The following is a 26,860-nucleotide window of genomic DNA, read 5'->3' as shown; positions in this document are numbered from 1 at the left end:
TTGTTTATTCTGCTGGAAGAGATAAAATTTCTAATTTAAGCATCAAAATTTCTTACTTATATTATATTAGAAATTGTTTAAGTTGATGGCGTCTTTGGATTGGAGACATGGTATGTTTACAGGGTTTTGTTGTTTACACAGAAACTGTAGTTGGGTTTTAAGGAATTTTTGTTGGTAGAAGAAAAATTAGTTGAGGAGACACGTTGAGCTTGCAAACTTCACTGATGGAGAGAAACGGACCAATGGGTCATCGTCCTGGGTTGTGTTTCTAGACAAAGACAGAGAAAGGGAGAGAGGAGAGAAGGAATAAGAGATGGGGTGTGTAAGAAGAGTTTCTTTTGTCCTTTAGGTCTTTTCCCCTTGTGTCAATTAAGTAAATTCACAAATTAAGTTGATAAACTCCCCAGCATCAAGATTCAAATGTCACCTTCACAGAACAAAATTCGTCTCCAGAAAAAGTACCAAAATAAAACCAGAGAAAATTTTCCATCAAAACGGAGATTGTAAAAGAAAACAAGAAATAGAAAATTTAAGCTATCTTTTACATCTAAATGGAAATGGAACCAGCAGAAGAATGTGCATCCCTGCAATTGCAATTCTTTCTTTTGCTGCTAAAAAAGGAAACCTACAATAGTCACCAACTTCTTCTGATAAGCAGTCTCTTTTTCCCATAATGTATGAAGCTGTTCAATTGGAATTAGAGGGACTAATCAAGAACTCACCAGGTTTAGATGAGTACTACATACTACTAGAACTTTAAACCTAAGACTGTTACAAGGTGGCAGCTCACAACAATAAGCAAATTCTGTATATCCCCTCTGTCATATGCATCTATGATCACCATGAGATGACAAATGTACAACTAGCTGGTGGTTCTTCATTTTCGGCTATGTTCAGAAGTAATCCTCAACCAAAGTGTTTCAATTAAATGTTGTTGCTGCACTGTGTCCTTCAGTTGTTAGTTTCCCGTCATCTGTTATCACAAACAGCTAATCAGCCCATCAGAAGATCATTTATTATAAATAAGCACCCACTAACTTTTAAAATGAGGAATTAGTTTAAACTACATCAAGTCTAAAATCCAACTGTATTTTGGCTGGCTATTTGAGGATGGTAAAAACCTACAAAAATGAAAGACATAGCATCTGCATTTACTTAAGTCTCTTTCTTTGCTTGGGCTTCTGATTGTTAGCAGACAAAAAATTAATGAAATAAAATGCCATATAATTGGATCTTATTAGTTTCCTTTAGAGTTCAAGTATACCATGGGTGCATAATACTTGTCCTCACACAAGTATAGCAAAAAGTTCAACAGTAAAAAACAATCAGATGAGAACATAATAGTGGTTTGATGTACAGGCCATGTCAGTATATAAGTGAACTTGTCAGATTAACCATCAATGGCTGGAGCTGGTAATTTTGGTATGTTAATGAAAGATAATGTCATAGTAGCATATCCATGTACATATAAGGCTATAAGCCTGTAACAGGCCAAATAAGTAATTAAATACTCATTACATTCATACCTTGGTTTAGGGATGAAGCAACAGTAGTATTTGCTGTGGCAGGCAAATTTTCCTTTGTATCTCCAGTACTGGAATTTGGTGCATCAGTTGTCCTGTGACTATTATCATCTCCTAGAACTTCAGTGTTGGAGTTTGGAGCATCATTTGTCTGCTTATCACCCAGATTCAAAGGAGTCACTGACAGCAAAGGGTTTGCAGTAACCTGCATAAGAGTCCAGAGTTTAAATGTTATCCCACAACAGAGAACATTCAGTGTACACATGGAAATTCTTGAGTAACCAATAATCTCATGATGCATGGAAAAACCAGTAACTGAATAGAAAGATGCGCGCACTGCTGACTTAGATACACCATGTCATGAGATTAGAAGCACATAGAGAGAGAGAGAGAGAGAACTTTATGGAATAATCATGAAAGAATATTTTTACAGAAAATTACACACAATTTTCCTTTTCATAAGATCAACCATTTTTAATTATCTCACAACACAAATTATAACCCATGAACTGAAGCATATCAAGAATGAACCACTTCAATAGCATGAGAAAACACATTAAAACACTAAATGAATTACAAATTTTCATAATTACGTCTGTATCTCAAAAGGAAAATACTGCAATATCAAACTAATGCCATAACTGTAATTTATTATTTCATGTTACATCATGCCATCTGTCATGAGAATACACAGGACTGTGTTGTAAAATTATCATTAAGCAATCTTTAAATACTGGTAAATCAGCACACTTCCAAGACCCTGGACCCTGTCCATATAATGAAAAGAAAGATATGACCTTATGCAGGTGAGAAGCATCAGAATTTGCTTGATTCTTTGAAATGGAAGCTGCAGCAGCTTCTGTCTGGTCATGTGATATGGACTGCTTTCCATGAATATTATCTGCCTGTCTGTGATCTATTGTCTCTTGCCCGATGCCCTTAGAAGTTTTTGCTTTTCTGTTGTAATCACCATTTGACATTAAACCACCAGCTTCACTGGTAGCCCTCTTCCTGATATGAGAATCACAGAATCGAAGTTAATCCAAAATATTCTAATTTTAGGTATGGAGAGTGAAATTGGAATAAATTGACAATATTAATTGGCCATATTCTTACCTACTGGAATTAGGAGTAGCTGTGTTGAAAATGTCTGGCTTGCTAGAAAACAATATACCACGAAGAGGCTTTCCATCAATAACAGTTTCAACCGTATATCCATCAAAAAGTCTTTCAGTAACCTTTGCTTGAAATGTCTTCTTCCCCTGAAGAAGCTGGGATTGATTCAATGGGATATTCTGCCTGCCTGCAGTCATAGCACTAGAATTTTTGAGCTAGATGCTAAAATCCCTCTTCAAGAAAATATTCAACTAGTGTTACTTTTCATTTTTCAGGTTATTAAATAGATAGCCAATACATCAACTGCAATCATTACAATTCCTTTTGGAAATATGTGCATTTGGATGCAAAAAATCTAATGGGATATGTACCAAAAAAAAAAAATCTAATTGGACACTGTCAGGGCCGGCTCAAGCCCAAGGCGAGCAAGGCACAGGTCTTGGGCCTCATATTGAGCAAAGGCCTCATATATAAAATTTCTTTTATTAAAATAAGCCAATTATTTTCTTGCTTATTACTTTATTGTGTGTGAGCCTCATTTATGGAAAAAGAAAAGAATCAAAAGTCCCGAAGCCCAAAACATATATGGAACAAAAAAGAAACCCAAATATATGGTAACTCATAAATCATTCCATCCCAAATTGACTTTTGTCCATAAACATTATATCTATCTCAAATATTCTCCCGTTTTTCAAGATTGAATAGATTAATTAGTCATGTTATCTATTGAAAAACACATGTTACGAAAAATTGGAGAGAGAAATTTCATTAGTAATTTTTCATCTCAACATTTAAGTGAAAATTTAAATAAAACCCTAAAAATTATGACATATTAAATTAGAAAGGCGCAAGAAATATATTAACATATTAAATTAAAAAGACCAAATTTAAAACGTTTGCCTCAGGCCTCATTTAGGATTGGGCCGCCCCTGGATACTGTATCTGAAAAAGTAATACTCACATGGTTGGCCATAAAATGGAACTGTTGTGGGTTGGCGCATATCAGCACCAGTTCCAACAGCAACAAGAGCTTTGTCGTGAGCAGACGTGAGATTCTGTTCTTGGCACTTTAGCTTTAATTGCTTCCTCAAAGATAATTTCTCTAGTCTCCTTTCACTCTCCCTGATAAGTCCTAAAATTAGAAATTATATCAGGTCAGTAAAACTTTCATCACATTCCAAACTCATTTGAAGGTCATAATAAAATAATATAAATAATTCAGGGAATAAAATGAAAAGATCATACTTAACCTGTGTATAAGTAATACATATCATCCAGTGCCTCAAGACTTTTATTGCAACCACCAATAAACACAAGAACACCTCCCTTCACTGGATCCAAACAATCCCCAGCAACAGAAAATCTAGTAGAAGGTCCATCACCTGCAGTTATCACCTGGGTCCATACACCAGTATCTGCACCGACAATGGGATAGAGTGGGGACTTGGGATCATTGAGGATGCAATTCCATAAAATTAATCCCCAGGGAAGAAAGAAAGAAGCTATAGCATGCTGTACATGTAATCAAGGGTGGATACACAAGAAGATTGATCAGAAGGATCAAACAATGCACAAAAGCAGGTAACCAAAAGGGTGACAAAGAAAAGAACCATGTAGAACATGTTGTGACTCTCACTTTAGTGATCTAATGTTAATTATCAATCTGATGGTTGAACAAGAGGTCTACTGATAATTGTCTATCACATGATCGACCTCAATCATCCAAGAATTTTATTTATTTATTTAAGATATGGCTTTGTGAATGCTATCACATGACTTCCCACCTACTGCACAACATAGGTTGGAAAAAAAATAATCCCACCAATTTTCTTCTTCACCTACACCAAAGTGTATATACATACATACATACATAGGTGTATACAAATATATATACATAGCTGGAAAGAAATGAATATGTTTCAGAAAATTACTTGATACATACCAATATCAAGCATATGCAGGTCACTGTATAGATTTTGGGCATCTGAGAATCCCCCAAAAACAAATAAGTTCTTCCCAAAAGCAACAGTTGAATGACCAGCTCGGGGTGGCAAAAACTGTCCTGAAGTGTTCAGCTCCCTCCACATTAGAGTATCTAATTAAGTGCGGTAATACCAGAATTATAAAAGGTAGAAATCATATACAATATCCCCAAGTTAGGTACAAGCAATATTTAAACAAAAGTAACAATTTTTTTCAAAATACTTGGCCACAGAGATTTAAGAAAACTATGATACCTGCATCAAGGATATGGACATCAGACAAATAGTAGTCATGATCCACATCTTGACCACCAATCACAATTACTTTGTTCTTCCAAGATGAGCAAGTATGGCTATCACGTGGAGAAGGTGGGGTGCCTGATGTTGTAGCACGTTTCCATACAAATGTCTCTACAAGATAAGAGGACAAAAAGGATAAAACATGTATAATTTGCATCTGTGTCGATCAGTGACCATGTTATAGCCAAGTGTCCAAGACCAAAGTAAATGTAAAGCCCCAAGCCAAAATAAAAACTGAATGTGATGTCCTACACCTACAATACTCATCCCCTCCGTCCTCCAAGTATAGAGTTAACAGAGAGCAAGAGGACAGAGATGGTCCTCTGCAATACTATAAACCTTCCACAGCACTAAAATGTCTGGTTACAGTCCTAAGACATAGACAAAATACTTATAGACCTTATTGATTAGCAAGCCAACAACTTCATACCCTAAGAAGGTCCAAATGTTATCCAAAACAATACTTATGCAAAATGAGATAGATCCAATAAGTCAACTCATAATATCCATGTGAGGTAGTACCATATGAATGCATATTTATTATTTGTACAATAAATTTTTGATAAAAGTAATTCAAACCAATCTTCACCAAAGTGACTAATAAACTAACCTTATATGGAAAACTTACCTGTATTCAAAATGTAAAGATCATTGTAGTGCACTTCATCAATATCATTAGCAGATTTTCCACATCCACCAAATATAAATAGTCGTTTCCCAACAAGGGCTGCACCATGACCCTCTCGTGCCTCTGGTCCCTCGCCTCTTAAACTTGGAGATATCCATGTATGTGAAGCTACACAAACATTAAGAACGTTAGTGAGCACACTGATGGTATGCACAGTACAGAAAGTAATAATAAAAGACTTTGATATAATCCCTAAAAGCTAATGGTGTCAGTAAATTTTGTGAAATGAGAATATCTGGTTTCATCTCGTAATGGTACAGAAAATAAGTAAACTGTCACCATGGACTTAGAATCATCTGATTGATGTACTTGACCCCAAAATAATATTGCACTAAATAAATAGAAGGGTGGGCAGACAAGCTTATCATAAAAGAGGCTAACTAAAAGCAAAGATATAAGAAAGAAAATCACTCACAGGTGTCTAATATATGCAAATCCTTGAGAGGGTTCATCCCATCTGTACCCCCAAAGATAAAGAGATTATCACCAACAGTGGTACAGCTGTGGCTATCCCTTGGAGTTGGCGGTGTGCCTTTCATCACTGGCTGGCTCCATGTATGCGTAGCTGCAATCAGCAATTCAGAATGACATAATGAACAATCTCAAAAAAATCTCCATAGAATATGCAATAACACGTAGGCAAATGCAAAGTGCTACTCTGTTAACACGTAGAGGAAAATTTCAACAGAAAATAAAGAGCTCATCGGAGAGCATTATTCAGAATTCAATTACCAAAAAAGGACCTTAGGAAGTTAACCAGTGAAAACGCAAAAATAAAAGTTCAATAGCATTCCCAAGAAGCATTTACGCAGGTAATGTTGCAAAAAATGAACCCATCACAATATTGATTCCAAAAGGGTAAGACCCATAAAAAAATTTACCAGATTAAACCCAACAAAAACCCTAATAACAATCCCACAAGCACTGGCATGGACATTAATCTACAGGGTGTATTATAAAAATTCAAACTTTGTCCAAGAAAAATCACAAACAACAATGCAAAACAAAGATTGCACAAACCCCATGAAGAACGTGTAAATAAAAACATAAAAAAAAGAATCCTGGTGACCAAAATTTTGAGCATTTGTGGAAGACCCACCAGTGTCAAAGACGTGAACTTGGTTGGTCTGACAGTTATCTTTGCCATAACCCCCAAAGACATAGACGAACCTCCCTTCTTTAATGGCGTTGCAGGTGTGTCCCCACCTCTTCCCTGGCCCAGATATCTCACCCAACACTTCTTGTTGTTGTTGTTGGTGGTGAGCTTGTTTAGGGTGTAGCTGGACCCTTTCCCACCTCATTTTCTGGGTATCAATGGGAAGAGAGAGACCCAGTTGGTAGAAAATGCTAAAAAGTGAAAGATGTGAAATTACACAGATGAAATTTTTTATGGGTTTGTCTGGGATTGAGTGGATTTTTTTGAGTTCATGCAAATGAGGAACTAAAGAATTGAAAATAATAAAAGAAAGGGTCCAAAACAAGAGAGAGAAATGTGTTTTGGTTTTTGCTAAAAGAGAGAAAAATGTCTTGATTAGGGAGGTGATTTGGGGATTTATTATAATGAACAAAAAAAAAAAAAGAATGACATACATAATAGTTTTTTTTATAAAAAAATTAGTTTACCTTTAAAAAAAAAAGTTTTAGTATTTTAAGAGAAACAAATTAGTTTATAATCACACGTTACATGCCTCCACTCCATGCAATTAGGACTTAAACTTGGATATCATCGATGAATTGTTATATAAGTTATTATGCATTACGTAAAATGGCCAAAATTGAAAATTTAAGTTCATAATGACAAAACTAATGACACGTTATATGTCGTTACTTTATGTAGGGCTCACCAAATAGCCCAAGGCCCGAAGCCCACCCGAAGCCCGCCCGGCCCATTGGGCCCGAAGCCCGATTTGGCCCGACATTTGGGCCGGCCCGGCCCGGCCCGAAAATTTCTTGGGTTGGGCTTGGGCCATCCCCTTGAAGCCCACGGCCCGCCCAAAGCCCGGCCCGCTTAGGCCCGCCCAAAGCCCGGCCCGAAGCCCAAAGCCCAAAGCCTGTTTAATATCTTCAATAAAAAAAAAATATAGGATTTTGACTATGTTATGAATTGAACTTGAGACCTCATAGAACAAATTTCAACTCTCAACCAACAGAGCTGACTAGTTTATTTGTCTAATTTGTGAATCATAACATATTTAATAGATTTTTCGTTTGTTTACTCTAATAAATTATTAATATGCTTATTAAGTTATTATATAATTCTATAATATTAGTAAATAGTAATAGTGTAAAGTGTAAACTATACTATGTAATACCATAAATAATAAACTTTGAAAATTATATACAACATTACAAATTTACAACTATAATAAAACATAAATGTATATGTATATATACAACTTTTATAATACAACTATAATTAAAGTTATTAAACCATGATTGTTCATTAATTTAATAATTTGAACCGTTCATTTTATATGTTGATAGTCAAAGAATATCCTTACAAAAAATCGGCCAAATCGGAATTCATTTACCCATTCGATTATCATTAAAAAAACCATGATCATTCATTAATTCGACCATCGTTACGTCACTTTTACATATAAATACACTTGAAGAGTTGAAGAGTATAATTCTAATAACTTTCTCGTTGAAACCTTATTGTTTTCATAATTGTGAAGACCACAACGTGATTTCAACAATCTGAGCCGTTCATTTTCTATATTCATAGTCAAAGATCATCCTTACAAAAATCAGCAAAATCAGAACTCATCTACCCATTCGATTATCATTAGAAAAATCACGATCGTTCATAAGTTGGACCAACATTATCTAATTTCTACATTTCCAATTGAACTAATTTTTTGCAGGGATGATCTTTGAGTGAAAAACTAAAAAATGAACGGTTCGGATCATTGAAAACTTGGAAACACGATCGAGATGTGAGCTTCGACATATAAATACACTTGAAGAGTTGAAGAATATAATTTTAATAACTTTCCGGTTGAAACATTGTCGTTTCCATAATTGTGAAGACCACAACGTGATTTTAACAATCTTAGCCGTTCATTTTTTATGTTAATAGTCAAAGATCATCCTTACAAAAAATTGGCTATATCGGAATTCATCTACCCATTCGATTATCATTAGAAAAACCACAATCGTTCATTAATTTGACCACCGTTATGTCACTTTTACATCTCCGATTAAGCTAATTTTTTGCAAGAATTCTCTTTGAGTGGGGAACTAAAACTTGAACGATTCGGATCGTTGAAAACACGATCGATATGTGAACTTCTACATATAAATACACTTGAAGAGTATAATTCTAATAACTTTGTCGTTGAAACCTTATTGTTTCCATAATTATGAAGACCACAACGTGATTTCAACAATTTGACCCGTTCATTTTCTATGTTCATAGTCAAAGATCATCCGTACAAAAATCGGCTAAATCGACATTCATCTACCCATTCGATCATCATTAGAAAAACCACGATCGTTCATTAATTCGACCACCATTATGTCACTTTTACATCTCCGATTAAGCTAATTTTTTGCACGAATTATCTTTGAGTGAGGAACTAAAATTTGAACGGTTCGGATCGTTGACAACACAATTGCATCGTTTGTTTATAAAAATATGTAATAAAATATATAATAAAACATATAATAAAACATATGTACATTTATGTTTTATTATAGTTGTAATGTTGTATATAATTTTAAAAGTTTATTATTTATGGTATTACACTATTACTAACATAATAGTATTATAGAATAACTTAATAAGCATATTAATAATTTATTGAAGTAAACAAACGAAAAAGCTATTAAATATGTTATGATTCACAAACTTAACAAATAAACTGGTCAGCTCAGTTGGTTGAGAGTTGAAGTTTGTTATGTGAGGTCTCATGTTCAAATCACAACATAGCCAAAATCCTATATTTTTTTTTAACATATATATATATGTGTCTAACAGGCTTTGGGCCTATTTGGGCCGCCCGTTTGGGCCTAGCCCGGCCCGGCCCTCCAAGCCCGCAAGCCAAAGCCCGATGGGCGGGCCTTGGGCTTGTGTATTAAAGCCCAAGCCCGGCCCGGCCCGGCCCGAAAGCCCTATTGGGCTTCTACCATTCAAGCCCGAGCCCGGCCCGAACCCGAAAAATTTGGGCCGGGCTAGCCCGGCCCGGCCCATTGCCGACCCCTAACTTTATGTGCATGCAATGCAGTCAAAATTTATATTTACGTATTATCAATGAATTGTTAGATCAATTATTACATTATAATGATAAAAAACGACAAATTATGATTCATAATGATAAAACTGATGACATGTTACATGCATTCCCATGTACTTGGTACGCTTATACTTAACCTTCGGTATTCAAGTGTACATGGTACGCTTATACTAAACTAATCCATTGTTAAACAAGTTACGACATTGTTCTAAAAAATGAAGATATCCAAAAAGACTAAGTATGGTGCATTAATAGGAAATTGTTTTTCACCAAAAAAAGTATATGCTAAAAAGGTATGGAATATCTAAGAAGAATACAAATTGATTTACTTAGCTTAAACGAATATATACGTTTGATTGAATAAGGTAAGATTTGAAAGAAAAATAAACTTAAAAGAATTTATGTCGATAAAACAAACTTAGAAAGATATACGTAATTAAATAATATCTGCAGAAAAAAAAAAAATGGTTTTGGAGTTGTAAGTTTAAGAAGGAAAAAATGGTTTTGGAAACTGTCAATGGTGTTGTTGCTTTTTTTTTTTTTTTTTTTTCTGAAAGTCAATGGTGTTGTTTAATGGATGTGGAGTGCCGCAGACATTAAATACAAGAACGAAACAGCTTAAATTCTGTAAAGTGCAGTTCCTATTTATGATAACATCTACCTTTCTGAATATTTTAAACTTTTAAGAAGGGGCTATTAACTTATTAGAGTATCTAACTGCATTAAAAGAATAAAAATGAAAGATAAACATGTTTGAATTTTCAAATTTGTTTTGGGATTTGGGGCTAAATAGCGTATGGGCCATGCTATAATCCTGACAAGTAACTTTCTGCATACAGTAGAATTTGGGGACTGGGTTGAGAAGCCTACACAGGAACTTGTCAGGTTTATAGTAAATGCTAACACAGATTTCACTACAAGCCCTCTCTGCTTTAGGTCCAGAGGAGTAACCCAAAGTAAATGGGAAACTGTCAACATTCTCTTCTTCTTAATAGCAACTAAGCATTTCTCTGGAGCTGAAGCTCTCCTTTCTAAATGTTCATGCTTAAATGCTTTGTTGATTTGTTCAGTCACTTAGCAGGAGCACATACAACAAGAACAAGAACAAGATGCTGTTGATTGAAGTGAGTCCACAATGTGAGATTTACCAAACACTATAGAGAATCATTTATGCTTGCATGAGCAACTTTGTTCATAGCACTCTCCACAAATGTATCTAAATAATCTGAAATTCAAATTAATGTGGGCAGCCGAAGCTAGGGGTGTCAATGAATGATTAGGTTAAATTTACCAAAGGAGAAAAACCTGCTGGAAGGCAATGAGTTAAATGACTAATAGTTAAACATGCGGGAATATCTTAGTTTGCTAGCTAGAACATCTACAGAATGTTGTGTAAGTAAGCTGCAGATCCATTTATAAATTCAGAAACGCCCCTTCCGAAGTCGTGCCCAGGCTATGGCTGCAACTGCAGCGCCGCCCAAGTGTGCAGATCCTGAGATATGTTTGTCTCCCTGCAATAACAAAATAATGTTACAACTAAATTTACTAGAACATACCAAGAACATTGGTCTGATGGCATCGGGAAGACAATTCTAGAGTTCATACTCATTCAGGTACAATGACACAGGGATCCAAGTTGACCTAGGTTATCTCACTTGAACAATAACACGCCCAGAAAACAAAAACAACCACAATAAACAAGGTCTAACTATCAAAATATTCTTTGGTTGAAAACCCATTGAGTGATGGTAACCATTACTCAACTCCTACTCTGTTTCAAGGTCAATGTAAACACAGCACATGCACCATGCACACACACACACTGACACATACACACACACACTGACACATACACACACACACTGACACATACACACACAAAGAAATGTGAAAACGGGAAGACGAGCAACATACCTCTATTATCCTCAAGATATCTTTCCCAATTAGAAAGATCCCCTAAAATGGAAAAAGAGAGGTAATGTGTTAAGGATTTTCATAATAGCCTCAACCAATCACACAACATAGAAGCAAATTTACCAGCAAGATGGCGGGAACTGGTATGAAAAACTCCAAGTAGAGAGTAGATTTTGGGAAGAGGAATACATCAAGCAACATGATAGCATTAACTGCCCCACTTGCACCCTAAATGTCACAAACAGACTCAATAGTGAAATGAATTTCAAGTTCAATTAATGTTCCTTCCAGAATAATAGCAACTAATCCAAGCCAGCTTGTCAACTTTTAGTCACACAATCCATGAAAAGAAGGAAGCTAGGGAGTAAGGAAAGGTACATGAGAAAGCATTCATCAGATCTCACCACTATAGAACTTAGCTTTGTTGAGAAATGTAAGGACCACAGAATGTAAAGGGTTACAGAAAGCATACCATTGCCGGTGTCTTTGAAGGGTCCATGTCCCACATATGCTGGCCCTGCAGACAGAAGATTGTAAGAATACTCAAGGCTGTATATTCACAAAATCGTCCAGGAGTTTAAATTGTAAGTTCAGAAAACAAAATTACTTGCATTTTATTCATGACCAAGTTGATTTGTTGATTATCATTTTAAGCAAAGCGATGAATTATCATCAATCTAGACATTTACAGAGCAATCTTGCCATTATTTTGGTAGAGCAATCCTGTGAAAACTTTGATAACAGGCTAATTCATCTGCTACTTTTTCAGAAATTTCAATTGCGAAGATAAGGATTAATGCTTAATTCTTATTTCCTTTAAAGTTACAAAAACTGACCGTATTATCCTTGAAATGGTTGTATCACGTAAGCTGAATATTATTATTTTGAGTATCATTGTACCTTTGATGATGCGGCCAAGTAGGCCTGATGCACCAAGTAAAAGACCGAGCCACCAACAGCTCCAGCCAGATACAACTTTAGCAAAAATTCAGGCCCAAAAACTCTTCCAACCTGGTCAGTGCACCAAAAACAGAGAAGAGACAGAAACTGATTAAATATACCACTTCATAAAAACTATGCAAGAGATCAATTTAATAAGTCAAGCAAGCTTAGCTTTATGATATATCCTCCAACTAAATGATATTTCAAAACAAAATATAATAGCTTACAGGAATCCTTTATGAAATGTGTAATTTTCTTAAGAAAAGAAAAACCAAAATTAGAACCCGTGAAGAAAAGAAACGAGCTTCCGAGTAAGCTGAGCTTACATTCATCCCGAAAAAATATAGTCCGATCATGTTAGAAACAATATGTCCAATATCCATATGACTGAATGCAGAAGTTATCAATGTGTGAAGACGTCCACTCGTAAAATTGTCTAATGAGATCTGCTTAGAGAAAATCAACAAGTTAGGGAATTTCCAGATAGAAATGGAATAATATCAGACTAGAATACCAAGTAACTATTTATGAGTTCATCCTTTCAACATTTTGTTTCCTCGAGTCTGTCCTTTAGTTTAGGGTTACCTTATAAGTAGCCAATTGATCCACATTATAAATATCAATAAGTCTATAAAGTCTAAGCATGAAAAGTTGACATAGCACATAAGTTCAAATTTAAGGACTCACAGTAAAATTCTTCAACATGAAGCTAGGGTCTGCAGTCCTCCATAAAAGGAAAACAGCTACATTAGCAATAATCAAACCCAAAACCATGTCACTACTTGATACCCTTCGGAGCCATGATCTCCTGCGAACAGTGGAAAATAAGTTGAAACACATCTGTTCTTGATCCAATAAATGCAAAAAAAACTTGAAAACCAAAACAACAAACAATTTTCAACATATAACAACTAATACTTTGCACAACCAGATATTTTCTTGATTTCCTAAATAACAAAATTCATTATCCAAATGTAAATTGTAATAGTTATCTAAAATTATTATATTGTGCAGGCAGAAGTTGCAGTTATCATTAATCAACTTGCAAAATAGCCAGAGCAAAATTTGCAGCCAAGAAGAGCTTTTGTGATGAATAAATGCAAGCAATGGCGTTAAGGACATAAATACGGTCAGCCAATCAGCAACCGATACGTGTCGTCCTTTTTTTGTTCCCTGCTACATTGCTTTTCTCTCATGGGTCAAATCAAGCCGAAAAGAAATTTCATATTAACCATAGGTCCATAGGAAAACCCCAATTGAATCAGAAACAATTTCTTATGGACCAGAAATTTCACAACATACAAAACAAAAGAAGATAATTTTTTCTGCTGCAGATTAAACAATAAAGCTGCGTTTTTGGCTGCAGGTAAATCAAAGGAGAACTGATTTCACGGTAGAAAACTGGGAATTCCTTGTAAATTTACTAGCTTTCCTTCATTTTCTTACAATTTTCATTGAAATCAATCAGAAACTTCGACATGAAATAAGAACATTACCAGCCACTCCGATGAGAATTAAAATTTGGGTTGAACTGAAAACTTTGTTTGGGAAACTGGGATTGGAGAAATCCAAGTCTGCAATCTGATAGCCTCTTGCTTGAGATCCTCAAAAAGGCCTTTGAGGAATCCAACAAAAGTTGCCTTTTGAGTAATGGGTTGGAGAGAAACCCATGAACTTTGTGTGTGAGAGTGTGCTGCGAACTCCATGAATGAGGATGATGAAGCGGGTGCGAGGGAAATGAGCTAAAGAAGTGGTTTTGGGGTGGTTTGGTGAGAGGAAAGGCTTTATGAGGCTGAAAGTGGAAGAGTGAAGAGGTAGTGGTGGTGGTGGTGGAGTGTGAGAGCTTTTTGGGGAGGTTTGAGGCTAGTTTTAGAGAAAGGAGCCTCTGCATTTTTGTTTAGCTTATGAAAGCGCTCTTTGGTGGGTATAGTTTTGCTCTTTGGTGGGTTTTGGGGAAATTCCTTTCTTTTTCTTAGGGAACAGGAATACAGGATGCTTGAAAGTTTGAAGTGGGTAGTATAGTTTTGCTCTTCGGTGGCTTTTGGGGTGTCTCTATTTTTCTATAGAGAACAGGTAACTTGGGAGTTGGGACTGCAGACCCAAAAAAAAAAAAAATTTGGGAGTGACTAAATTACGGTATTGCCCTAGTTGCGCAACACATCCTCTCGTTCTCAGTTTTTTTGGTTCGTATGAGTGCCAACTGCCATGCAACCTTATGCAGTTAGGAAGGTCGTACGAGTCATACAATACACTTAGGGAGTGCTAAGCAAGCTCAACCCACAATTGTCAAATGGCCTATAAAGGTTTTAACAAGAACTACAGTCACCCGTTTCATACCCACTTTAACCCCCAAACGAAACCCAACTTTCTTAAACCAAAATTTCCAATCTTTTTCAACAAACCCAATAAAGCCCAGAATTTCCCAGCAATCCCAATACAGGAAACAGATTTCCCTTGCCAGGTATGGCTTCCCATCTTCTATGCTCCACAAATTTCTCTCAAAGAATCACAGAATTCCCTTGTTTCACTAGTATGTGACTGTCCTGGGGTTTTGGGATTTGGATTTCCTCAAGAGATGGGAAATGGACTTCTAAAATTTGGGACTTTTGAGTGCTTCCCCATTGATGATTAAGAGTGTTTTGGAACAATCTAAGAGGTTGCAGATAAGAGGGGTGTTATTCCGACCACCCTAAACTGCTGAGTTGATCACTCTATTTCAAAATTTCAATTTTACCCATCAAACAAAAAATTTCAATTTTGTTCGTCAGATCATTCGACAGTTACAAAAATATTTGTGGTGATTCGATAGTTATCTACTGAACATTGGTAGATTATTCGGTAGATAACCACCAAATAGATATGAAAAAGGCATTCGGCAGTTATTTGCCGAAATATTTGTGTTTATTCGACACTTATCTGCCGAACATTGGTGAATATTTCGGTAGATAATCACCGAATGAATATGAGTGATTTTATCCAATTTTTGTAATAAAGGATAAAATAGGAAAACAGTTGGGTAAAATATAAGCTTATTATCAATTTTGCCCCCTGAATTATGATTCCATTCCTAATATGCTCCCTTACTTTTTAATTTTATCAATTTATCATCTAACAGTTACAACGTTATTCTAATGTACCTCTTTCAGCTCAATTCCGTTATACCTTCCGTTAGTTTTGTTGACGTGGCGCGTACGTGGCAGAGTATATTGGTCATTTCACCTACCTGGATCACTCAGCACTTCAATTTTGCTACATAAACATAAAAAGTGGGACCCACCCCTTTAATTTAATTCAAAACTTAAAATTTAAAACCAAAAAAAAATTATTTTAAACTCTAATATTTAGAAAGAAATAAAAATAAAACAAAATAAAAAACCAAACCCACCATCCCCTCCCCTCCCCTCCCCTCCCCAACCCGTGCCCAAGCCACCCCCACCACTCAACCTCAGCCTTGGCAAGGCTATGCTCTACCATTAAGCTATTTCCGCCAGCTACGGTAGTGGCGAAGCACTACTGAGCAATTCACGTATCACTTGATACGGACGACTTCTGTTTTTCCGCCGGACCACACTCTTGACCTCCGATCGAGCTACGAGCACGAGTAGGTAGGCGGCTAGGGGGGTTTGGGCTGGGAAGGAAGGGGTCCCCCCTCTTTTTGCTTCGCGCAAGATGAGATGATGATTAGTGGGTCAGGTCCAGTGTGTGCTCTTGATCACAATCATTAAATTAAAGGGAAGGGGCTGGGCTGCCCTTTCAATCAATCTCCGCCTCCCTAAACCCTCCCGATCAGAAACTCACCCCACCACCCTCTCCTCCCGATTACCCACCTGCACTGGCCCCACCACCATTCTCGGCGAATGACCCCCTCCCCTCTCTCTCTCTCTCTCTCTCCATTTTCCCCTCTCTCTAGATCTGCAAATTCAGCTTTGTCTTCTTTGTTTGATAATTGTTGGTTTTTGAATTATCAAGTTGGTTGAATTGGATCTACAAATCAAACTTCACAATCACGTCATGGTTTGTTGGGGAATTGGGGAGATCTTCAAAGCTGACGGATGGGAGGAAGAAGTGGTCTATGGCGGTGGGAAGGGCGGCGAGGACGGAGGTCTGGGCTTTGGTGGGTGGCCGTCGGAGGGGATGATGAAGGTGACGGTGAAGTTGTGGTAGTGGACGAGAGAGTTGGTGGGTGGGTGCGACAGTGGAGCTGGGTGGGTGGGTGTGAAGGGGTTGGGTGGGAGAGGGGTGTGACGGGGTTGGGAGGTTGGGTTGGGGGGGAGGTGCGACAGGGCCGGGAGGGGCTAGGTTGGGGTGGGGGGGGGGGGGGAAAGGGAATTGCATAAGAAAAAGAAGAAATAAGGGAGAAGAACAAGTTTCTTTCATTTGTTTATTTATTTATTTTAAAATTTTTAGGTTTTGTATTAAATTAAAGGGATGGGTTCCACTTTTGGATCTATGTGTGGCAAAATGAGGGGTGCTGAGTGGTCTAGAGAGGTCAAAATGACCAATATGCCCTGCCACGTCAGTAAGGTTAATAGAAGTTATGACGGAATTGAGCCGAAAGGGTACATTAGAATAACATTGTAACTCTTAGGTGGTAAATTGATATAATTAAAAAGTAAAAGGGCACATTAGGAATGGAATCATAATTCAGGGGGCAAAAATTGATAATAAGCCTAAAATATATTAGGGTGGTCAACTCAGCAGCTGAGGGTGGTCTACATAACCTCACTCTTCACATAAACTCAGATGGTGTTTCTAAGAGTGTGCAGGTTTTGAGGGATTGGGTTTATTGATGGCACCGTTAGTAGGGTTTTAGAGGGGTTTCTAGGAGTGATTTGATGAATTGATTGGATTCTTTATTCTGGGGTTATAGGACTTGGGGTTGAAGATAGGTTGAAGCCATTGTTTGGAGTTTATGGATATTGGCTTTAGTGAGGATGTGGTTAGGAGAGAGATAATTAAATTAAAGAGCCAAGAATTATCTTTAGTGAGGATGTTTTATGAGTTTATGGATTTTGGCTTTTAGTGGTTGATATTGCAGGCCCTGAGAATTATCTTCAGCAATCATAAAAAGGTTCAACAATAATAATTAATAGAAGCCTCTTTGCTATTTCATCATACTCATCATATATTTTAAAATTTCCTTTACTAAGTTAACAGGAAAAAGAAACACCAATAAGACAGAATTTCATAGGATGATATGCTAGTAAATTTCCTGTTAAAAAGGGAAACATGGAAAAAGGAACTTGAGCTAATGATATCATATCACTTCCCTCAACAAAGAGAGGTCTGAATCATAAGAAATTCACATTAAGAAGGGCATTGGAAGCTAGTGTCAATGGATGATTAGGTCCTTAGGAAAAAGACCTGTTGGAAGGCAGTGAATAATAGTTAACATGCTGGAATATCTTAGTTTTCTAGGCAGAACATCTACAAAATGTTGTGTAAGTAATCTGCAGAGCCGTTTTAAAAATTCAGAAGCGCCCCTTCCGAATTCTTGCCCAGGCTATGGCTGCAACTGCAGCATCGCCCAAGTCTGCATATCCTGAGATATGAGGGTCTCCCTGCAATAATCAAATAATGTTACCACTAAATTAGAAAGGAAACAACAATGACATTGGCTTGATGGCATCAAGAAGACAATTCTGGAGTTTGAACTCATTCAGGTACAATGAGATTGGTTCGGTGCTGACTAGCACAGGGTTCCATGTTGGGCTATGTTATCTCACTTGAACAATAATATGTAAAGAGAATAAGAACAACCAGAATAAACAAGGTCCAACTGTCAAAACATTCATTGGTTGAAGACCCATTGAGTGATGATAACCATGACTCAACTCCTATTCTGTTTCAAGGCCAATGTAAACACTGCACATGAAGCATGACACACAAAGAAATGTGAAAACAAGAAGATAACCAACATACATGTATTATCTGTTGGTGTGAGTCAACACATGTGATTATTGTGTAATTATTATAATTAATTAGGTGATTTATTAATTCCTGTATTTTAGTTATAGGCCCATGTATATAAACCACACTTTGTGGTCTTATTCAATTAAGCAGAAATCATATTGAAAACCCTAAACCTAAACATTTTCTGTTCATGGTATCAGAACATGGTTCTCTATCCTACTGGTTTTTGAAGAATTTTTTCCAGAAAAATTCTATTGTTCAGCAATATTACTGTTCTTTTCCGCTGCACAGTCCCTCTGTCACCTTAGCTTGCTGAAACACCCTCCCAGCAGTGTCGCCGACGCCTGCCACTGTCGATCTCTGCGCCACCGTCGATCACTGCTCCACCCCCCGCCCACCCCCTCTGCTGCTCCAAGTCGACCAGCAGCGACGCCGACGCCTGCCACCGTCGCTCGCTGCGCACCCCCTCCCCTCTGCTGTTCCAGTCAACCAGCAGCGCCGCCGACTCTGCCTCCCTCGTGCGCCGGCGACTGGGCGCGCCTCCCCCTCTGCCGACCCGCCTGCCCGACGCGACGCCGACCCTCCTGCTCGACGCGACGCTGACCCGTCTGCTCGACGCTGCTCCGACGCAGACGCCCAGACGCGAAGCCGACTCATTTGCTCAACCAGACGCCGACTCACCTGCGCGACCCGGTGCCGACGCTCCGCTTCCATCTTCCTTGAGCGCCGACTGCTACGAGACAATTGGCGGTGCGCGCGACTCCGTGAGAAGTTGACTGAACGACGGCCGGAGTGCTGCGCCTTGCGTCGACGGCTTGTGCCCCTGCTGCCCGAGTGATTTCCTGCCGACGCCGACGGTTTGTGCCCCTGCTGCCCGATTGGTTTCCTACGGTTTGTGCACCTGCAGCAGCTGTGATCTGCATTGCGTGCGGGCAGTGAGAAGGTTGCTTTGTTTTGTGTAGCTCTGTGCAACAGAGAAAAGTTTAAAAAAAAAAAAAAATACTGCATTCCAGGGTGAACTCTGTTAGTTCCTCCAGCTTTGTTGTCAAGTCAGGTATCTCTAACTCTGCTTTGAGTACTTCTGCTTGTACTGGTAATGGTGTATGGATAATTGATACAGGTGCTACGGATCATATGACTTCTGATCGTTATGTTTTTAGTCATTTTTCATCTGTCTATCCTAAACCATTTATTGTTAATGCCAATGGTGTGTCATCTCCTGTTCTAGGGGGCGGCACGGTATCCTTCTCATCTGATTTGTCTTTACATAATGTGCTGTTTGTTCCTTCCTTAAATTGTAACCTTATTTCTGTTAGTCAACTAACCAAAACTCATAATTGTGTGGCCACATTCTTTCCTACCCATTGTGTTTTCCAGGATATTCATACCAAGGAGAAGATTGGTAGTGGTAGAAAGAGTGGTGGATTGTACTATATGGATAGTGGGGTTTCTGCTTCAGATAGTCGTGGCATTGTGAGTCTAGTTAGTGATAGTTCCTCCGAAAATCAGAAGAAGATTTGGTTGTGGCATCGCCGACTTGGTCATCCGTCCTTTAGTTATCTTCGGCGTTTATTTCCCTCTTTATTTCGTGGATTGAACATTTCCAATTTTAATTGTGAAGTTTGTGTGTTGGCCAAAAGCCATCGTTCAGTGTTTCCTTCCAGTGCTACACGTATGGATGTTCCTTTTGCTTTGGTCCACTCGGATGTTTGGGGTCCGGCCCCGTGTGGTACACATAAAGGGATGAAATGGTTTGTGACATTTATTGATGATTGTACTAGAATGACTTGGGTTTATCTTCTGAAACATAAAAGTGATGTGTGTGCTGTTTTTCGCCTTTTTCATCATATAGTCCTCACCCAGTTTGCCTGTTCTATTAAAGTTTTGCGCTCTGATAATGGCGGTGAGTTCGTTAATACAGAGTTGACTCAGTATTTTGCTTCTGCGGGGATCCTTCATCAGACTTCTTGCGCTCATTCTCCACAACAAAATGGGGTTGCTGAACGCAAAAATCGACATTTATTGGAAGTCACTCGGTCCCTTCTTCTAGGGAGTCACGTGCCATCTCTGTTCTGGGGTGATGCCTTGAGTTCTGCCGTTTATCTGATTAATCGGACCCCATCTAGTGTCCTTGACTTTCGGCGACCTTTGGATGTTCTCTCGGATTTTGTCTCTCTACCAGGTATCCTTCATTTGGAACCCCGGGTTTTTGGGTGTGTTGTTTTTGTGCATTTACATTCTCATCAGCGATCCAAGCTCGCATCTCGGGCCTTAGAGTGTGTATTTGTTGGTTATGGTCCATCCCAGAAGGGGTATCGGTGCTATCATCCCTCTACTCAGCGCTTCTATGTTTCTATGGATGTCACTTTTCATGAACATCAACTTTTTTATTCTCCACGTCTACTGGATTCTACCCTTCACGGGGAGGTTTCTAGTGAAGTGCAGAATCAAGATGATATGTTGTTCTTTGATCAGTTTGGTTATGGGAGTAGTAGTGAGGAAGGGTCAGAACAGACTACTGATCACCCAATGTCTGAGTCTGCGGATGAGACTGAGACTGCGGAAATTATTGCGAATGATACTAAGGATGCGGAAATTACTACGGATGATACTGAGGATGTGGTAGGACAAGAATCCACGAATTCTGAGCTTGAGGAATCACCACTCCATGATAGTACTGCCATCTCTCCTACTCCATTGAATCAATCTTCTTCGTCTATTGAGGTAACCGACAATACTCTTGATTCACATTCTGGTTCAGATCTTATTTCTAATGCTTCTAAATTTACACTTTCTCCTCGGTCTAACCGAGGACAACCACCAGCTAAATATGTGCCAGATCCAAATGCCAAAGTTAGGTACTCAATTAATAATCATGTGTCATCTGTTAGGCTTTCAAAGTCATATGAATCGTATGTTCTGCAATTATCTTCTGTTTCTATTCCTAGTAGATTGCAGGATGCTCTTATAGATTCTAGATGGACCAAAGCTATGGCTGAAGAAATGGCGGCGTTACAGAAGAATTCAACTTGGGAGTTGGTTTCTCTACCTAAGGGGAAGAAGACAGTTGGGTGCAGATGGGTGTTTGCAGTCAAACACAAAGCTGATGGGTCAGTTGAAAGGTATAAGGCAAGGTTGGTAGCAAAGGGTTATACACAGTCCTATGGCATAGACTACTTGGAGACGTTTGCTCCAATGGCCAAGTTAAACACAGTACGGGTTCTGTTGTCTTTGGCTGCTAACAAAGATTGGCCACTCCTTCAGTTTGATGTAAAGAATGCCTTTCTCCATGGTGATTTGACTGAAGAAGTATACATGGATCCTCCTCCAGGTATACCAGAGTTTGATAATACAAGATTGGTATGTAAACTGAAAAAGTCTTTATATGGTCTTAAACAATCTCCGAGAGCCTGGTTTGAGAGATTTACCCGTGCAATGAAGAACTATGGTTATCGGCAGAGTAATTTTGATCATACTTTGTTCCTAAAGAAAAGGGGGAAGAAAATTACTGCTCTTATCATTTACGTTGATGATATGGTTCTGACCGGAGATGATTATGAGGAAATCTCTAATTTGCAGAGGTACTTGTCTCAAGAGTTTGAAATGAAACAGTTGGGGGACTTGCAGTTCTTTCTTGGGATAGAAGTGGCTCGGTCTAAACATGGTATATTCCTATCTCAAAGGAAATATGTTTTAGACTTGTTGTCTGAAACTGGTATGCTTGGGTGTAAGCCAGCTGTCACTCCTATGGAACAAAATCATAGACTTTTTGAGTGTTTAGGGGCTTTGCCTGCAGATAAGGGGCGATATCAGAGACTTGTTGGAAGATTGATATATTTGTCTCACACTAGACCTGACATTGCTTATGCGGTTAGTGTAGTAAGCCAGTTTATGCATGCCCCGTGCAAACCCCATATGGATGCTGTGGAGCGAATTTTACAGTATTTAAAATCTGCACCTGGTAAAGGTTTGTTGTTTGCTAATCATGGTCATGTAAATGTTGAAGGTTTTTCTGATGCAGACTGGGGTGGTTCAGCAGATGATAGAAGGTCTACCTCAGGCTACTTTACCTTTGTAGGAGGAAATTTGGTGACCTGGAGAAGTAAGAAGCAATCAGTTGTATCTAGGTCGAGTGCAGAGGCTGAATACAGAGGTATGGCACTTGGAGTAGTCGACCTTTTGTGGTTGAGACATTTATTGACTGATTTAGGGTGTCCACCTACCAAACCTATGGACTTGTTTTGTGATAACAAATCTGCTATTGATATAGCACATAATCCTGTTCAGCATGATAGAACAAAACACATTGAGATTGATCGACACTTCATCAAAGAGAAACTTGAAGCGAAGATTATTAACTTTCCATTTGTGAAGTCCGAAGATCAGCTTGCAGATGTGTTGACCAAGGCTGTAGCAAATAGGGTGTTTTTGGACTCACTAGACAAGTTGAGCATGTGCGATATATATGCACCAACTTGAGGGGAAGTGTTGGTGTGAGTCAACACATGTGATTATTGTGTAATTATTAGAATTAATTAGGTGATTTATTAATTCCTGTATTTTAGTTATAGGCCCATGTATATAAACCACACTTTGTGGTCTTATTCAATTAAGCAGAAATCATATTGAAAACCCTAAACCTAAACCTTTTCTGTTCATTATCCTCAAGACATCTTTCCCGATCAGAAAGATCCCCTGAAATGGAAAAGAGAGGTAAGTTTTTAACGATTTGCATAATAGCTTCAACCAATCACACAACATAGAAGCGAACTTACCACCAGCATGGCGGGGACTGGTATGATGAACTCTACATAGATGGTAGCTTTTGGGAAGAGGAATATATCAAGCAACATGATAGCACTAACGGCCCCGTTTGCTCCCTAAATGTCACAAACAGACTCAATAGTGAAACGAATTGCAAGTTCAACTAATGTTCCTTAAAAAAAAAAAAAAAAAGACTAATCCAAGCCAGCTTGTCGAATTTTTTCAAGCAATGAAAAGAATGAAGCTGATGGAGTAAGGGTCCATGCTAAAGCATTGTTCAAATGTTTTTTGAAATGTAAAGGGTTGCTGAAAGCATACCAATCCCAGTGTCTTTGAATGGTTCCTGTCATGCAATTGTCCACACTGCAAGCAGCAAACTCTGAGGAATACTCAAGACTGTATATTCACACCATACTCTAAATTGTATTGTAAGTCGATTATCATTTTTAGCAAAGCAATGACTTATAATCAATTTCGGCATCTTCAAAACAATCTTGCCAAATGTTGTTTCGGTAGAACAATCCTACAAGCTAATTCACCAAATAAAGATTACTGCTTAATTCTTATTTCTTTAGAAGTTACAAAAGACTGAGTCACTAGCTATACTACCCTTGTACCTTTGAATTAGCAACCAAGAAGGCCTTATGCACCAAGTAAAAGACCGAGCCACCAACAGCTCCAGCCACATACAACTTCAGCAGAAATTCAGCCCCAAAAACTCTTCCAATCTGGTCAGTGAATCGATAGAAGCTGATTAAATATACAACTTCATGAAAACTATGCAAGAGATCAATTTATTAAATCAAGCAAGCTAAGCTTTATGATATATTCTTCAACTAGACATTATTTCAAAACACAATTTAATAGCTTATAACAAAACTGAGCTTACATGCATCCCGAAAAATAATAGTCCGATCATGTTAGAAATGATATGACCAGAATGAATATGACTGAATGCAGAAGTTATCAATGTGTGAACGCTCCCGCTTGTAAAATTGTCTAATGAGATCTGCTCACAGAAAATCAGCAAGTTAGGGAATTGAAGTTGGAAATGGAATATTATCAGACTAGAAGAGAGAGCCATCGAAGAGGTGCCAACAAATGAAGTCTAAATATAAGAAGTTGACAACATTTTGTAGCACATAAGTTCAAATTTAAGGACTCACAGTAAAATTCTTCACCATGAATCTAGGGTCTGCAATCTTCCATAAAAGAAAAACAGCAACATTAGCTATAATCAATCCCAAAACCACGTGCATATAATCAACCCTTCCAAGCCATGATCTCCTGCATACAGGGGAAATTAAGGGTGCATTTCTGAAAATTGTGTTTTGTTTTCATCTTTGATAATTATAGATGAAATAAAGAAGAAAATTTTTGAAAACTCTTTTTGAATAAAATACCAAAGTTTTTTTTGGCAAACAATACTACAATAGAATACCAAAGTTACCAAAATCTGTTGTTGATGAAATAAATGCACAAACTTGAGGACTGTAGTTGGTTTAACTTGAAAAACCAAAACAAAAAACAATAGTAAACATATGACAACCAATACTTTGTCACTTTGCACAGGCACAATTTTTTCTTGATTTTCTAAATAACAAAAGTCATTATCCAAATGTTTATTAAATAGTTAACTATAATTATTATATTATGTGGGCACTAATTATTATATTATGTGGGCATGCAGAAGTTGCAGTTATGATCACTTAAATTTCAAAATCAAAATGGCCAGAGCAAATTTTTCAAGAATGCAGGAACCTTTCGTGATGAATAAAAGCAAGCAATGGCGTTAAGCACATAAATGGAAGTACTCGTATGGTCAACCAATGACCAATCGATACGTGTAGTCCTTTTCTGTTCCCTGCATCCTTGCTTTTTGTTTTCTCTCATGGGTCAAATCAACCGTGAAAATATGAAATCAGAAGTTAAAAAGAACATTCATATTAACCTTAACTAAAAAGAACCTCAGTTGAACACAAACAATTTATAACAGACCATAAATTTCACAATGTACAAAACAAAAGAAAAAAAACTTATTTCAGCTGCAGATTGAACAATAGAGCAGCATTTTTTGGGCTGCAGAGAAATCAAAGGAAAATTGAGTTTACATAGGGAAACTAGGAATTCGTTGTGAATTTACTAGCTTTCCTTCATTTTCTTACAACTTTCATTGAAATCAAAAAGACACTTGGACACAAAACAAAAACAGTACCTCTGATGAGAACTAACGTTTGGGTTGAATTGAAAGCTCTGTTTGGGAGATTGGGCTCTAAGAAAGCCAAGTCTGCAATTTAGTAGCCTCTTGCTTGAGACTCTCAAAAGGGTATTTGAGGAATCCAACAAAAGGTGCCTTTTGAGTAATGGGTTGGAGAGAAACCCATGAACTTTTTGTGTGAAAGTGTGCTGGGATCTCCATGAATGAGGATGATGGTGAAGCGGGTGAGTGGTAAAGGAGCTAAAGAAGTGGTTTTGGGTTTGGGGTGGCTTGGTGAGAGAAAAGGTTTTGTGAGGTTGAAAGTGGAAGAGTGAAGAGCTAGTGGTGGTGGTGGTGGTGGTGGAGTTTGAGAGCTTTTTGGGAAGGTTTGAGGCTAGTTTCAGAGAAAGGAGCCTCTGCATGTTTTTAAGTTTCATTGAAAGCTTAGTGGGGTAAGTTTTGCTTGGTTTTAGGGAAATGCCTTTGTTCTTCTTGGATGTTAAAGTTCCAAGAGGAATGTATGAATGGAGAAACCGAATGAAAAAAGAGAGTGGAGACTAAGAAGAAGGAGTAAGATTCACTGTTGTATTTTAACACACACCCAATATATGTGTTTCAACATCAACACACACCTTTGCTGTGGAAGGCCTAACAAACCTCTTAACAAAAAAAATAAATTCTGGTCAAATTAACCTCTTTAACAAAACTAAGAGTAGTCTTTACAAACCTTTTTTTTTTTCTTTAGAGAACAAGGTATTTCCAGAGAGAAAATCTAGGAATTTTGTTTGGTGAAGAGAAATGAGAGAGAGAAAGAGAGAGAAGAACCTGACACAATTTGTTAACTATTCTGTTCAACCTACTAATTATCCACACTAACAGATTAAGCACCAGCTGCAGACGTGTTATTATGGCCAAAAGCTTAAAATACTCCTTTATAATATTTTGATAAAAATACTTCCTTTATATGAGATGCTTTGTCAAGGATGATAAGAGGAGTAACACCATCAAGCAGAAGTGCAGAACTTGCTGATGGAATGGTTGAATGCTGCATCTATTTTTTTGCCCAGATGGCTGCTAATCATATATGAAATCAATTAAGTGAGAATCATGCTTTGGCTGCTTTCTTTTTATTTTTCTTAAATACGAAGTCCAAATTTCTTGATGTAATGGCTATGATGTCTACTGATAAAAAAAAAAATGGCTATGATATATGTTTTCTTCAGTGAACTGAAGGGCTAGAATTTCATGGATTCTGTTGTTGTGAGCTATAATCACCACAGCCT

The 26,860-nt window shown here is 37.8% G+C and overlaps 3 protein-coding genes across 4 annotated transcripts; all 3 read right to left on the bottom strand.

The window, feature by feature from the left end:
• Window positions 1-448: 448 nt before the first annotated feature.
• Window positions 449-7,076, bottom strand: LOC147273305 (Galactose oxidase/kelch repeat superfamily protein). 2 transcript variants are annotated; one of them, XM_086256876.1, is made up of 11 exons: window positions 6,709-7,076; window positions 6,025-6,174; window positions 5,550-5,717; window positions 4,877-5,032; window positions 4,582-4,701; window positions 3,890-4,054; window positions 3,601-3,771; window positions 2,640-2,826; window positions 2,321-2,534; window positions 1,527-1,728; window positions 449-973 (listed from the first exon to the last, which is right to left on the bottom strand). In XM_086256876.1, the coding sequence occupies exons 1-11, from the start codon at window positions 6,908-6,910 to the stop codon at window positions 921-923; spliced, it is 1,788 nt and encodes a 595-aa protein (XP_086113002.1). In that variant the 5' UTR covers window positions 6,911-7,076; the 3' UTR covers window positions 449-920. The 2 variants fall into 2 exon arrangements, with proteins under 2 accessions (XP_086113002.1, XP_086113001.1); XM_086256875.1 differs by having other exon boundaries at window positions 4,582-4,734; window positions 6,709-7,075.
• Window positions 7,077-11,058: 3,982 nt separating this feature from the next.
• Window positions 11,059-14,888, bottom strand: RBL12 (RHOMBOID-like protein 12). Its single transcript, XM_086227399.1, has 8 exons — window positions 14,200-14,888; window positions 13,391-13,511; window positions 13,030-13,149; window positions 12,662-12,772; window positions 12,234-12,278; window positions 11,885-11,989; window positions 11,762-11,803; window positions 11,059-11,358 (listed from the first exon to the last, which is right to left on the bottom strand). The coding sequence occupies exons 1-8, from the start codon at window positions 14,592-14,594 to the stop codon at window positions 11,269-11,271; spliced, it is 1,029 nt and encodes a 342-aa protein (XP_086083525.1). The 5' UTR covers window positions 14,595-14,888; the 3' UTR covers window positions 11,059-11,268.
• A 3,286-nt stretch (window positions 14,889-18,174) lies between these two features.
• LOC147273303 (RHOMBOID-like protein 12, mitochondrial) lies at window positions 18,175-25,999 on the bottom strand. Its single transcript, XM_086228200.1, is given in 8 exon segments — window positions 18,175-18,298; window positions 23,268-23,311; window positions 23,392-23,496; window positions 23,699-23,743; window positions 23,998-24,108; window positions 24,270-24,389; window positions 24,547-24,667; window positions 25,596-25,999. Coding segments are annotated over 8 exon segments (1,074 nt in total).
• Window positions 26,000-26,860: the final 861 nt, after the last annotated feature.

The sequence above is a fragment of the Dryas octopetala genome, chromosome 9 (assembly GCF_963921425.1).
Source record: "Dryas octopetala chromosome 9, drDryOcto1.1, whole genome shotgun sequence".
Lineage (NCBI taxonomy): Eukaryota > Viridiplantae > Streptophyta > Magnoliopsida > Rosales > Rosaceae > Dryas > Dryas octopetala.
This window is presented reverse-complemented; position numbering and strand designations above follow the sequence as displayed.